A 14,012-nucleotide genomic window follows, 5' to 3' on the forward strand; every position below is an offset into this window, starting at 1 on the left:
GGTCAAGTCTTAGTTATTGTATATTTCTAGGACTTTATTTGTTTCTTCTGGGTTATCAGTTTGTTGGCATATAATTGTTCATAGTAGTCTTTCATGATCCTTTTTATTTCTGTGGGGTCAGTTACAATGTCTTCTCTGTCATTTCTGATTTTATTTGTTCTCTATCTTTTTTTCTGAGTTAGTCTGGCTAAAGATTTGCCGACTTTGTGTATATCAGAAATCCAGCTCTTAGTTTTACTGATCTTTTCTATTATTTTCCTGGTCTCTGTTTTATTTACTTCCCCTCTGATCTTTGTTAACAGCAGGTCTTTAAATAACATCATTTTTTTTGTTCAATGTTTTATTATAACATTGATGAGATGTTGTAGGAACCTTACTTATTTATATCAATCAGCTGGTAGTAAAACTGGTTTCATTATACATCATTTTGCTTAAAGTTGCAGAACTTAATCAATTTTAAGTGAGTGCTTACTATATTTCCGTACTTTTGAAAACTTTGGACTTAGTTTGTTCTCTTTCTAGTTCCTTGAGTTATACAGTGAGGCTGCTTATTTGAGAGCTTTCTTGCTTTTTAATATTGTCATTTTTTTGCTGTAAACTTTCATCTTAAAACTGCTTTTGCATCATCCTGTATGTTTTGCTATGCTATGCTTCCACATTCATTTGTTCAAGATATTTCTTGGTAGTCTTTTTTATTTCTTTCTTGACACATTAGTTGTTTAGGAGCCTGTTTTTTAATCTCCACATATTTGTGAATTTTCCAGTGTTTCTACTGTCACTGATTTCTAGTTTTCACATCATTGTGGTCAGAAAAGATACTTGGTATGATTTCAGTCTTCTTAAATTTGCTGACTTGTTTTGTAAATTACCATGTGATCTGTCCTGGAGAATGTTTCATGTCTGCTGGAGGAGAATGTGTTTTCTGCTGCTGTTGGATAGAGTATTCTGTTTATCTATTAGTATCATCTGGTTTAGCGCATGGTTCAAGTCCTACATTTCTTTGTTGGTTTTCTGTCTGGATGATCTGTCTGTTGTTGATAGTAAGATATTAAAGCCCTCTACTATTGCATTGTTGTGTATTTCTTCCTTTGGATGTGATAATATTTGCTTAATTTGTTTAGGTACTCTGATGTTGGGTATATATATATTTTTGATTGCTGTATCTTTGTGATGGATTGACCCCCTTCTTACAGGACTGTCTTTATCTTTTGTTACTGTTTTTGGCTTAAGTCCTATTTTGTCTGAAATAACTATAGCTACCCTTCCTCTCTTGGGTTTCCACTTGCATGGAATATCTTTTTTCTACCCCATCATTTTGAGCCTCCATCTGTCCTTAAAACTAATGACAGACAGCTCTTGCAGACAGCATATTGTTGAGTCTTGATTTTGTTTTTATTTATCCATCCAGCCACTCTGTGTATGAGGGCTAGGTTGCTTCCTCATTTGAGTTTAGTTGAAGAAAAGGAAATGTGGTTTTTCTTTCTCTAATTTGCAAGAAGTTGTATCTGGAAGTAAAATCGTGAATACATTTCCATACTAAGTTGACTTGCTGATTTTTCCACTTTTCAGTGCCATGCTGAGGAAGCTACTGTAGGTTGTGCTCTTCAATTTTTAGATTCCCTGCAGAATGAATCCTGCAATTAGGAGTGGCCTAGGTCAGCCATATAGTGGAGCACAGGAGTATTACAAGCTGTTATTGCCAAGATTAGAGTAGGGAAGCTGAAATGAGGTCAGGCCTGTTGTCAGGATAATGAGCTACATGCCAGAACCTAGTAAATGAAGGACTGGGGCTAGGGTGAGGTGGTAGTAGACCCCAGGGAGGGATTCTGCAGGTTCTGAATCAGAAACTATGGGGCATTGAAATTCAAAAGTAGCAAGAGATAGAAATCTGAACTGGGAAAATTCTGAAGTGTTTCTATTTATTGTCAGTGTTTTAAAAAGACTTTTGAGGGGTTTTATTAGCTGAAGTTCTAATGCCTGTAGCTCTTTCTTAACTTTTAGGAAGGAAAAGGAGTGATGCTTTTTATATTATAATGGATATTTAAAAATATTGATGCCAAGAGTTTAATACTAAAGTAAAAATTAGATATTCTTCATTGGAATGACTGACATTTAGCTCTGATCCCCTCAGTTTCTTTATCTTTTCTAAGTTCTAATTGATATGTCTTAAAATATCAAGGAAAGGATACTTTGGACTAAATGTATAAAGTATGATTTTATTTTTATTTGAATAATTTGCTAACAAAAATTATATAGGCCATTTGTAATGTGATACTTTTTGGATATTTGGTTGATTGTTTTTTATCACTCCTTCTTTTCTTCCTCCAGAAGTTTAGAAAATATTTTCAGGGCCAAAATATGAGGGAAAAGTTTGTAATTTAAATCAGGATCAGTAATCTTTTTTTGTAAAAGTTCAGATAGTAAATATTTTTGGTTTTTGTGATCTAGAGACAGTATGTTTTAGTTTCTCAGCTCTGCAGTTGTAGCATTAAAACAGTCATATACAATGCATAAATGAATGGGTGTGGCTGTGTTCCGATAAAACTTTATGTACAAAACCAGCAGCAGGCTGGAGTTAGCCCTCAGACTGATTTAAATTATTAGTTAGTTTATAGTACTATTAGGGAAATTTAAAAACACTGTTATGCACTTAAAATTTCATTGGGTGTGCCAAGAATGGCCATAAAGAGCATAAAATGAATTTGGAATTTATTTTTTCTTCTCCCTTTTAGGCTGCAAGACAGTCTTGAATTCATCAATCAGGACAGCAGTACATTAAAGGCTGATAGTAACACAGTTATTAATGGACTACTTGGAAATATAGGTAAATGGTTTCTTTGGTTTTGTAAGTTTTAAAAATGTTAACAGTATAACAGGGATTTACAGTTCTTTCTTAATAATGTAGATCTAAGACCAAAGAGTTTCAAATACTAGAAATGGAAAAGGCTTTTATATTCTAAGTATATATAACATTTGTATTATTTGAAAAACAATTTTCATATATTTGAGCATGTTTGTTTAGTATATGAAAAGAGAGAACTGCTGAAGATCTACCAAATTTGTTTTTAATTTTGATGCATCTTGAAAAGGCACTGTTATTGATATAAAAAGCCCTTACTAGCTCCCTTGAATATTTCAGCTGAAGAATGCTGGTAGTAATTACACTTTCTTCCTTCTCTCTCCCCTGTTATTATTAAATAAAAGTAATTTTGAAATGGTACTCATTTTTGACCTACAATTCAGATGAGAAGATATTCAGTTATGATGTTCCTTAGAAGATTTATTAGAATAACAACTTACTAAGTAACTTGATTAGTTCATTGTTGTAATCCAGTAAGTTCAGTATTTTAAAATGATACACTGTTTGTAACATTTTTAGTCATTTGTTTTATCCTAGAAAACTTAACTAAATTTCTGCTTATCATACTTCCAGAGCAGATAGCAGTTAGTATAGAATGAGTATTTCTCTCATTCCCTGGTTAGTGAGAATTTTTATTTGTAATTAATTTAAATAAATATATATTAGTTATAAGAATTAGCAAAAAACAGTTTTTCTTCCAACTTGAACAGAGTAACGTTCTCTTATTTTTTTTAATTCATGTTCATTCAAATTGCAACCATTTTTTAAGCACTCACTGTAGGCTAGTTGCAGTGTCAGGTATGTACTTAAAATGTGTGTATATTTTGTAGAAGAATAGAGGTTCTGCTTTTTTCTTAACATGATTAATTATTTAATTGGCTTTAATAAAAGCAAAGATGTAAGCCCTAGCTGGCGTAGCTCAGTGGATTGAGCGCAGGCTGCGAACCAAGGCATCGCAGGTTCGATTCCCAGCCAGGGCATATGCCTGGGTTGCAGGCCATGGCCCCCAGCAACCACACATTGATGTTTCTTTCTCTCTCTTTCTCCCTCCCTTCCCTCTCTAAAAATAAATAAATAAAAGCTTTTTAAAAATCTTAAAAAAAAAGCAAAGATGTGACAGGAAATAAATGAATTTTTTCCTTTATAATTTGACACTTTTCAAAGTTTACGTGCTTATTAAAAACTAGTTATTTTACTAATACAAATTCACTTACAAAGATAATTAATTACACTATGATGCTAGATATACTTATCTTTGTTTTACTATAAATTGGAAATTAACTTATTTAACAAGAGTACAGACTCTCAATAATGAACAGCTTTTATTTTACATTCTTTTGTGAATCAAGAATATTTGAGCACCATTTCTTATTTTCTTTTTATTTCTAATTAATCAATAAATACTTATCAAGCACCTACTATATGCTAAGCACTCTGCTGGGCCATGAGGATACAGTAGTAAAGCAGACACAATTTCTACCTCAGTGGATTTATAGTTAATGGGATTCAGGCATGTAATACAACAATTATAGTATCCTGTAGTTAATTCTTAGACAGGATTAAGAGCATAGTGTAATAAAAATGAAGAGGATTAACTAATTCAATTATGAGGAGTCAGGGAAGGCTTCTTTGAAGAAGTGAGGCATAAGTTTTTAAAGGATTAGTCTGATAGCTGGGTAAAGAAATGTTCTTAGAAAAATCAATAGCATGTGCACAGACCTAGGGGCAAGAGATCACAGAGCATGGGAAGAATGTGAATAAATCAATGTGGATGGAGTACACTATAGGACTAAAGGAAGTGAAAAGAAAGAAGTGAGCAAGAGCCAAACCACGATGAGCACTGTGGGCCATACTGAGGAATTTGGACTTAGGCTTTGAGCCTGGGGTACCAAGTGAGGTACTTGGGTAACAGTGGGGTGTGTTAGCTTGGATCCTCCACCTGTTTTTTAACAGATGCCAAGAGAGGATTAAACATGCAAGAATTTTATCAGGGGAAATGACTAATGTGAGAGAAAAGGAGAAGGGAGCTGGAAAAGGTCCAGAGTGCCCTTGGCTTGTGATACAAATCTGAATCCAAGTAAAAGAGAGGAATAGAAGATTTTGTGGAAGTGTCCAGCCTACCATACAGTTTAAGGAAGCTTTGGTGAAGCCATTGACAAGTCCTCAAGTCAACGTTTGTTGTCAAAATAGACCCACTTCTTGCCAAAATGGGCCTGCCTTACTATACTGCTCTGTTCACTCATTGTCTAGGAGTAGCCTATGGGACATGCAAACTCAAACAAACGTGGCAGTGGATTTCAGAATACAGCAGCTGGCATTCTTTGTCAGTTACAGTCCTTATAGCCAGACATTTTTGTGGTGCATTCTGAAGACCACCACAGAGGAATTTTCAGAATAAAAGCATGCCTCAGATGTTATAGATTTGGCTCCAGACTACACAATAAAGCAAATATCTCAATAACATGAGTGACATGATTTTTTTTGTTTCCCAGTGCACATAAAAGTTATGTTTACACTATACTACAGTCTGTTAAGTGTTCAATAGCATTGTGTCTAATAAAACAATATACATACCTTAATTTAAAAAATAGCATATTGCTAAAAAATACTAACCATCAGCTGAGTCCTCAGTTAATCATAATCTTTTTGCTGTTGGAGGACCTTGCCTCGATGTTGATGGCTGCTGACCAATGAGGCTGGTGGTTGCTGGTGGGTGGCTGTGGCAAGTTCTTAAAATATGACAACAATGAAGTTTGCTGCATCGGTTGATTCTTTCTTTTATGAATGATTTCTGTGTAGCATGCAATGCTATTGGATAGCATTTTACCCACAGTAGAACTTCTTTCTATTGAAGTCATTCTTCTCAAACCCCGCCATGGCTTTATCAAGTAGGATTATGTAGTATTCTAAATCCTTTGTTGTCATTTCAACAACCTTCACAGCATCTTCTCCAGGAGTGGATTCTTTTTCAAGAAACCACTTTGTTTGCTCATCCATAAGAAGCAACACCTTGTCCATTAGAATATGATCATGAGATTGTAGCAATTCAGTCTCAGCTTCAGGCTCCACCTAATTTTCTTTCCTTTTCTGCCACATCTTCCACATCTTCAGTCACTTCTTCCACTGAAGTCTTGAATTCAAGTCATCCATGAAGGTTGAAGTCAGCATCTTCCAAACTCCTGTTAATGTTGATATTTTGATCTCTTCCTGTGAATCATGAATGTTCTTACTGGCATCTAGAATGGTGAATCCTTTCCAGCAGGTTTTCAATTTACTTTGCCCAGGTCCATCATAGGAATCACTGTCCATGGCCTTATGAAATGTATTTTTTAAATAATAAGACTTGAAGCTGAAATTACTCCATGATGGTCTGTGGGCTGCCGAATTGCTGTTGTGTAGCAGGCATGAAAACAACATTAATCTCACAGTACACTTCCATTAGAGCTCCTTGGTATCCAGCTGCATTGTCAACAAGCAGTAATATTTTGAAAGAAATCTTTTTCTGAGCAGTAAGTCTCAACAGTGGGCTTAAAGTATTCAGTAAATCATGCTGTAAATAGATGTGCTGTCATGTAGGCTTTGTTGTTTTGTTTATAGAACACAGGCAGGGTAGATTTAGTATAATTCTTATGGACTTCAGGATTTTTGCAATGGCAGATCAGCATTGGATTTAACTTTGTCACCAGCTGCATTAGCTTGTAACAAGAAGCCAGACATTGACTTCTGCTCTCTAGCTATGAAAGCCCTAGATGATGTGTTTTTCAAATTTAAGGTTGTTGCATCTACACTCAAAGTCTGTTGCTTAGTGTAGACACCTTCATTACTTACATCAGCTAACTTTCATTTTTTACACCAGTACTTGCTGCTTCACTGTGCACTTTCAGATTATGGACACAGGTTCTCTCCTTAAACCTCATGAACCAAACAACCTCTACTAGCTTCAAACTCTTCTGCAGTGTCCTCACTCTCTCAACCTTCCTAGAATTGAAGTGAGTTAGGGCCTTGCTCTGGATTAGACTTTGCCATACAGAAATGTGGCTGGTTTGATCTTCTATGCAGGCCACTACAACTTTCTCCACATCAGCAATAGGCTGTTTTGATTTCTTATCATTTGTATGTTCACTGGAATAGCACTTTTAACTTCCTTCAGGAACTTTCCCTTTGCATTCACAACTTGGCTAACTGGTGCAAGAGGCCTGGCTTTCAGCCTGTCTCAGCTTTCAAAGTGCCTTCCTCACTCAACTTAATCATTTCTAACTTTTGATTTAAAATGAGAGGCGTGTGACTTTCTTTCACGTGAACATGTAGAGGCCACTGTAGGATTATTAATCGTCCTGATTTCAGTATTGTTGTGTCTCAGGGAACAGGGAGGCCCAAGGAGAGGGGGAGACATGGAGGAACAGCCGGTCGGTGGAGCAATCAGAACACATACATTTATCAATTAAATTTGTTGCCTTAAAATTATGGGTGTGGTGCATGACACTCCAAACAATTAGAATAATAACATCAAAGATCACAGATTGATCACAGATCACCATGACAAATACAATATTGAAAAAGTTTGAAATATTGTGAGAATTACAAAAATATGACAAGCGACTCAAATTGAGCAGATGCTGTTGGAAAAAACTGATAGACTCACTCTATGTAGGGTTGCCACAAACCTTAAATACGTAAAAAGCACAGTATCTGCCAAATGTAATAAAACAAGGTATGCCTGTATTTAGTTGAGATTTATCTCTGCAAAAGAATATTTTAATTGCAGCGGGAATGGATCCAAATAAGCCAGTGGGATTGAAGAAAGACCTGTATTAGAAGGATGTTTGTTTTACTCTAAGTGACAGATAATGGGGTCCTAAAGTAAGACTATCAGTGAGGGTAGAGAGAGAACTTACTGAGAGGCTCATTTAGGAAAATAGAGTGGACTAGATTTAGTAATTAGAAGAGAGGAGGAAAGAAGGATTAAGTCAAGGGTGGCACTTTGCCATCTGGTTGTGTAACTGCATGGATACTGATGTCATTCTCTGGGAGGAACAGAAGAAATTGGTAATTGATGATTTTAAGTGTAGGCATGTTGAATTAGAAGTGTTAGTGGGACAGCCAAGTAAAGATATCCATTATACCTGCTTAGATAGATAGATGTATTGCAGTAGTAGCTGCTGTAACATAAAAACTAATGAACGCATACCAATTTTAAAATACTACATTACTCCCCTGTCCAGGCAGCTTAGTTGGTTAGAGCATTGTCCCAGTACACCAAGGTTGCAGTTCCATCCCTGGTCTAGGCACATACAAGAGCAACTAACAAATGCATAAATAGATGGAACAACAAATCGATGTTGCTCTCTTTCTCTCTCTAAAAGCCAATAAAAAATTAAAAAAAAACATATTCATGTAATATTCAAAGGGGTATTTCTCATTGGTAAGTATTTTACCTCCAGTATTTTAGAGGTCCAATCTCTTTCCTTCCTTGGAGTTCTTTGGAGTTCTTCCTCCTTCAACATGTAGGCTCCAGGGTTGTGTTTAGCTGTGTCAAGCCAGTGAAGGGATTAAGTATGGAGAAGGCATGTTCACTTCATAACCACCACAGCCTGAAAGTGACCTATATCACTTTAATTTCACATTCCATTGGTGGTAACTAATCATACAATGGCTTTACTTATCTATAAGGAGATTTGAGAAATGTGGCCCCTAGTTGGGCAGCTGTTTCCCAGAGACTATTTGATATTATAGAAGAGAGAAAATTCTTTGTTAGCTGTGTCTTCCATGGATTTGAGAATCATAGCATATAAATGATCATTGAAAGCATAAGAATGAATGAGATGACCTCGGATATGTAAAGAATGAGAAAGAAAAGTTGTTGAGGATGTAACCTAGGGAATGCTGGCTTTAAAGAAGAAGTAGGAGAAGAGAAGTACATAAAGGAGACAGAGAAAGAAACTTAGAGTGTATTATTATGGAAACCAAGGTGGAGGAGTTCAAAGCCCTGCCAGCATTAAATATGCTGTAAGGTAATACTAGATAGTATGGATTGCATTAAGCAACAGTTAAGGCTTTTGTTGACCTATGTGAACAGTTTCAGAGTTGAGGAGAGACTCAGAAGTTAAGTTTTTTTTCCCCAAGATGTAAGCAGTGGTTCTCAATTTTTTTTTTTGTCTTTAGACCGTTTTAAACACTTAGAAATTATTGAGGACCACAGAGAACTTTTGTTTATATTGGTCACCTTTATTGATGTATACTGTATTAGAAACTAAAACAAAATTTCAAAATGTTTATTTAGAAATTTATTTTAAAATAATACCAATAACTCCTTTCATGTTAATGTAAATAACATGTTTTTCAATAACGTTTCTAAGAGAAAATAATTTAGTTAGAAGAGTGGCATTGTTTTACATATTTGCAGATCTCCTAAATGTCTGGCTTACTAGACATCCGGATAGCTAGATTCTGATATCTGTTTCTGTATTCAGTCTCTTGTGATATGTTGTTTTGGTTTAAGTGTATTAAGAAAATCCATTCTCACACAGATACATAGTTGGAATGGAAAGATACTCATGGATTCCCTGAAAGGGTTGCAGGGACTTCCCAGAGATTTTAGGACCACATTTTAAGAACTGTGGAATTATGGGATTAGCTATATATGGTGAGAATGTCAAAGAATTTTGACTGTGTTTAAATGTTCATGGAAAAGGAGATTATAAAGAGGATGAGGTTAGAGATAGAGGTGATACTTGGCCAAGTGAGATTTTTGTAGGTCTTGTCGGATTTAGAAGAATTTGTTTTGGAATGGAGAGTGAGGGTACCTCTTAGGATTTTTCACTGAGTAAGTCCTTAGCACATAGTAAGTCTTGAATTATTAGTGCTTAGGCAGGAAGGAAGCAAGGATAGGTGAGAGTTTGATTCAGTTTGGAGATAGGTCAGTAGGTTGGAAAAGGTGGATTCTCATTTGGTGAATTCTGTGTGTGCACATATACAAGTGTGACTGAGTGTGGACTGTAGAAGACAGTCACATGCTGAAACTAAGAAAGGAGCAGGCGGGGGAGGAGTTTAAAGAGAGCTGATAAAGGAGAACTGAAGAAAGATCCAAACAATGAAACATGGAAGAATTGTTGCATATCTGCTGTAATTATAGAAATTCTTGTTACAGAAAAGTATCTATTAGCAATTTGAAAAATACAGGGTCCAGCAGAAATAATGCTTGCTTGAGTGTGGTTAGTAGGGTAATAACATGTACATAATAATTTATAGTTTTTTTAAACATAATTACACCTAATGACATTTCACCTAAAATGTCATATGGTGTGATTGTGATATTGTTATGTTAGAGATTTACATGCTTACGATTTTATAATAAAAGGGGCATTATTTGTGCTGAACCCTGTATATTTGCCACTTTTTAAAACCGATAGTCCCCTATTAGCTCCTAGGTGGCTATTTAGGCTATGTTGATTAAGAGTAACTAACGAGTAACCCAGCTGCTTGCTTCTAGGCTGTAATACTGCCCTTGTTGGGACTTTTAGACTCTGTTGTCTTCTCTTGGTCAAGTCTGCAGCAGCCACTTTTCCCAGGAGTCTGCCCCTGACAGGCTGCATTGGTCACCTGCTTCCTCAGTGGCTAACCGCTGGTCTAAGATGTTTCTTTTTTTCTGTTATGTTGTAACTTAGCACTAAGTTAGAAAAAACATTTTATACTTGTCAGTACGTTCCTTTTCTGTATTTGTTCTTTGTTGTTGTATGTCGTGTTCTATTTTCTCAGCCAGGCATTTAGGTGGTTTTATCCTTGCAGTCATTTTAGGAGAGTCTTGTCATTTTAAGACTGACTTTTTAAAAGATAAATTTATTTGGCAAATGTCAAATTATATAGCTAACATTACTATGCTCATTTAGCTTTTTAAAAGGATTGTTTTAGAAAGGATTGAACACTTAGAACAATTTTTCCTTGTATAGTGGAAGCTTATTTTTATTATTATATACAAACTTATTAGTAAATTGGCATGAAATTATTATTTATGATTTGTCATAACCAGAGGGAAACCATCCTGTTTCAAAAAAGGGAAGCTAGCTGGAATTATTGTTATTTAGTTTAAATGTGACTGTTCATATCTGTTGGTCTGCTTTTGTGCTACTTTAGCTTACCTTTTATTCCTGATGCACTGCAGCTTCGCTAACAGCTCTCTTTTACATATATTTTACGTTTTTGCCATGTAGGTCTTTCACAGTTCTGCAGCCCCAGGCGGGCATTCTCTGAACAGGGTCCGCTCCGCCTGATCAGGAGCGCCTCTTTCTTTGCAGGTTTGCAATGTGCTGTGTGGGTAGACTAGTTGGTGTGCCCCAGTGGCTAGAATCTGTAGTTAAGCTGTGGAAACAAGAGAGTCAGTAATTGCAGTTGGGGAAGGTTTGGTTGAGAAAACATTGCTTAGAAAATACAAGAACTTAATTTATTTGTATTGACTATATTCTTGAAGTTTCCAGAAACTTTATCAGTAGAATTAACATTTTCATGAAACGTCATTGTTATTTCTTATCTCATCATGTAATAATGATTTAAACTTTAGAATTCCAAACCAAAATTTAGTATAAATATTATAATCCAGTTGGAATTTTTGATGTGACACTGTCTTGTTTCCATGGCTGAGTAGCTTTTGTTACCATACTTCACCAATTGCAGAAAATATCCTATTTTATTATTAATGTAAAATTTCTGATCTGAACTATTTCATGAGAATGATTTCTTTTGGAGCTAAGATTTAGATGAACAAGCACCATTATAATTGCACTGTAAAAGGCATATATGAATATATTTGTGTATATCATTATAGTGTGTCCATGCTTCAGTGTTCAGCTTCTTTTAATATTTATTTTCCTTATAAATATGAGATATGAACAACTGTATATTTATTATAGATAATTGGGAAATGTGAAAATAGGTAACAAATATATGTTAGCCAGAAATAACCTCCTTGATCTTTTTTTAAACAAAATGAGGATCATACTATTCAAGTAATTTTCTTAAATTTTTTATTATGTAGAATCTTTAACCCAACATTGATATATGCAGAATAATAGAGTGAACCATCATATACCCATTACTTAGCCCCAGCAACATTCTTACTGTTCGGTAGCTTGCCTTTTTTTTATTTAATAGTATATTGTGATTATCTTGCTGTGTCATTGTATATGCTTCTAAAATACTTATTTTAGTCACCCTTGCTTCTTTAGACATTATAGGTTATTTACATATTATATGTCAAGTCATTAGATAGATCTCAAAGCTTGTTCAACTGAGTAATAGCTCTTGGTGTTGGGTTTGTGCCATGCTATTGAAGAAATGAAGGAATGCAATGAGATGAGCATGATTGAGTTTGCTGTTTAAAAGGGACAACATCAACCTGAATGGCATTGTATTTTATAACTGAAAGTTTTGTCTTGATTCACAGTTCACAGCAACCCAATGGATATGCCTGGAAGAGAGCTGAATGAAGACAGAGACAGTGGCATAGCACGCTCTGGTAATACCAGGTTCACATATTAATTTAGTTTTTTATGAGATAACTGTTAGCTGACATTGGATTTCTTTTTATCTTTGCCTTCATCATTCAATTTTATGTCTACAGCTTGTTAGTATTGCTATTACAAGAGAGTTGTAGAAACAGCAGAGAGAAATATTTTATATGTACTATTAAATGTGCCTGGTGGAGCATGGCCTGGATGAATACACATTGGCTTAGGTGCCACCAGTTCAAGAAAAAAAGTATTGCTCAAGAGACTGTTTAGATAGCACGGTAGAGAAAACACATTTGCTTATCATTTGCTGCTAGCTAGAGTTTCTCTTGCCCAGAAAGACTTAGGCATTTTGAACTGTTACACATTTTTTTTTTTCAAATATGGACTCTCCCAAAATTTGTCTGACAAACTTTTGTTGAAACAAATTACAGGAGGGGAAAAGTAAAGCCCAATTCTACATTAAGGAGCAGAATCTACTGAGAGCAGTCAGAAAAATCATCTGTCATAGTCATTCTATGATAGGCCTGTGCAAAGCGGTTCAGAGAAAGGGAACCTTACAGCCAGGGCAAGGGACAGGTTGCCTGTAGTGCTTTACAGAGGGATAGTGTTTTAGTTGTGTCTTGAAAAATAAATAGGCATTATCCAGGCAAAGGCATGGAAGAAGGACATTCCATTTAAAAGGAAGAGTGTTTGACGGGGCCCAGAGATCAGTGTAAGTGAAAGGAGGAGTAATCTTAGGCTTGGGTTATTGTTAGGTTGAGAAACTTTATTCACTGTGGTTTTCCATGTGTGCTGTCACATTATATGGCTCTGCTATCCAAATTGATTACAATTCAATTTTGAGTGTAGATGGGAAGTGCACCCAGGGATATTGTAATCCCTGGGTTTTCATTAGAATAACAAGCCATTTCAAAAAATTACTCCCAAAGGCTCTGATTCAGTGTAGAGCAAGGGTGTCAAACTCATTTTCACTGGGGGTCACATCAGCCTCATGGTTGCCTTCAAAGAGCCGAATGTAATTTTAGGACTGTATGAATGTAACTACTCCTTAACTAGAGGCTGCTGCCGGGGAGAAACAAGGTGGAGAGCTGGATTTGGCCCGCAGGCCTTGTGTTTGCCACCTGGGGTATAGAGAAAGTCTTAGGTATGCACATTTGACAAACAAAAAAAAAAAGAAAAACTTCAACACCTGATTCTGATGGACAGCTAGAGTTGAGAACCACTAGTCTAATATGAAAAGTCTGCATCTTTCAGGTAGTCTCACTTTTTTTCTGATTGAGTTTATTATTTTTGTTCTTTGGTGGTAATCTAGAGTACATTTCTCTCAATACCTTTGCTTCTATATAATACAGAGATTTAGTTTTCTATGGCTGGAACAAAATTCTCATTATTTTATCCAACATTTTGGAGGTGATAAATTCATGTCTCTATACTTCGTTTTCTTTAGCTATAAATTGAAGGGCCTGGCTAGATTGGCCTGTAAGGCTTCGCCAAGCCATTAAATTCACATATGCTAAGTTAATTGAAGTTAATTATGTATTTTCTTTTTTTTTCTAATAGGGTTATTTTTAATTTCATAATTTAGTAAAACATACCTTTCTAAATTTAGAGTAGCATTTGATTTTTCATTGAAGTCACACCTAGATTTG

The 14,012-nt window shown here is 35.5% G+C and overlaps 1 protein-coding gene across 2 annotated transcripts in view; it reads left to right on the forward strand.

Moving 5' to 3' along the window:
• Window positions 1-14,012, forward strand: part of FNIP1 (folliculin interacting protein 1) — a 121,350-nt gene that overhangs the window by 70,641 nt on the left and 36,697 nt on the right. The window contains exons 6-8 of one of the 2 annotated variants that reach the window (XM_045822828.1): window positions 2,733-2,824; window positions 11,068-11,151; window positions 12,297-12,368. In XM_045822828.1, coding sequence (XP_045678784.1) covers window positions 2,733-2,824; window positions 11,068-11,151; window positions 12,297-12,368 — 248 coding nt within the window. The remainder of the gene's footprint in view (window positions 1-2,732; window positions 2,825-11,067; window positions 11,152-12,296; window positions 12,369-14,012) is intronic. The other variant, XM_045822837.1, reaches the window with a different exon arrangement.

This window comes from Phyllostomus hastatus, unplaced genomic scaffold (assembly GCF_019186645.2).
Source record: "Phyllostomus hastatus isolate PE091 unplaced genomic scaffold, TTU_PhHast_1.1 phas_contig_150, whole genome shotgun sequence".
NCBI lineage: Eukaryota > Metazoa > Chordata > Mammalia > Chiroptera > Phyllostomidae > Phyllostomus > Phyllostomus hastatus.